The 1,204-nt window shown below is 42.6% G+C and overlaps 1 protein-coding gene across 1 annotated transcript in view; it reads right to left on the bottom strand.

Moving 5' to 3' along the window:
- Positions 1-24: 24 nt before the first annotated feature.
- The window catches only part of LOC111651443 (Na(+)/H(+) exchange regulatory cofactor NHE-RF1), a 16,796-nt gene continuing 15,616 nt past the window's right edge, over positions 25-1,204 (bottom strand). The window contains exons 5-6 of the mRNA XM_023401386.2: positions 835-936; positions 25-236 (exon numbers count right to left, since the gene is read on the bottom strand). Coding sequence (XP_023257154.1) covers positions 81-236; positions 835-936 — 258 coding nt within the window. The 3' untranslated portion in view covers positions 25-80. The remainder of the gene's footprint in view (positions 237-834; positions 937-1,204) is intronic.

A 1,204-nucleotide genomic window follows, 5' to 3' on the forward strand; every position in this document is an offset into this window, starting at 1 on the left:
GGGGGGGGGGGGGGGGGGGGGGGGGGGGGGGGGGGGCAGAGTGATGATGATGATGATGATGATGATGATGATGATGGTGTTTACAAGTTGCTGAAGAGTTCGTTCCTCTTGCTCCAGTCCATGGGCGGGGCTTTCTTGGCGGCTCGTTTCTGATGGGCTCGTTCTCTGGCCTGAGCCAGCGACAGACCCAGACCCAGACCCCCGGTTCCTGAGGTCGGCCCCGGGGCCCGGTCGGCCTGGAGACGCAGAACACACAGACAGTTTGTTATTCTCACCCTGACCCAGGACTGTCCTATACATTTCAACAGCAGGATTTTCAGGGTTTACACACAAACTTTAATAATAACGACCTATTTGTATATTTTCAGCTCAGTCATGTGATCCACATTCAACCAACATGAGTCACGATCAGAGTGTGAATCATGTCTGACACTTACAGGTCTCAAACAGCTGTAATTACATTGATTAATGAATCTTATTGATTGAATTTAAAGCAGACTGGAGGATTAGGGGAAATACAATAATAACATAAATCACAATTATAATTTCACGTCATATTTTATCTTTAAAAAAGCTGCATTAGTTTTCAAAATATTTTATATTATGACTTTTCAGAAAAAATATCTCAACTTTATTCTTGAACTCTGTGATTCTGTTCCTAATAATAAAATATTAATAAACTTTATTTACTTTTCTTAACAAAGTTACAAAGGGCTTTACGGAAAGAAAAGGGGGAATTAAAAACAAACAATGAAACAGGAAAGTTACATGAAAATATAAGTAAAAAAAATATATAAAATTATGATGATCTAATGTTCCATGATGGGATGTTACCTCTGGAGGGGGGGTGCCGGTGGTCGCTGCTGGCAGGGAGGTGTTGGAGGAGGCGCTGGAGGCCGACGAGCTCACAGACCCTTTAGTCTTTATCACTGACACCTGTTCAAACACACACACACACACACACACACACACACACACACAATCAATCTGGTGTTACACTTATTAACGTCATGTCTGTCGATCGTCTCTGATTCTCTCGGCTCAGAGTCGCATGTTCCTGCTGAACACCTGCATGTCAAACAGCTGACTGACGGTTCATGGCGGCACCACGATGTTCACAACACAGCGGTACACAATGTTTACATTTCTTTTTTTGCAGGGGGTTGATTTCTGTTATTATATTGTGATATGATTGTTATTTATA

This window comes from Seriola lalandi, unplaced genomic scaffold, assembly GCF_002814215.2.
Source record: "Seriola lalandi dorsalis isolate HSWRI2012SDOR001 ecotype SW California unplaced genomic scaffold, Sedor1 jcf7180002053637, whole genome shotgun sequence".
Taxonomy (NCBI): Eukaryota; Metazoa; Chordata; class Actinopteri; order Carangiformes; family Carangidae; genus Seriola; species Seriola lalandi.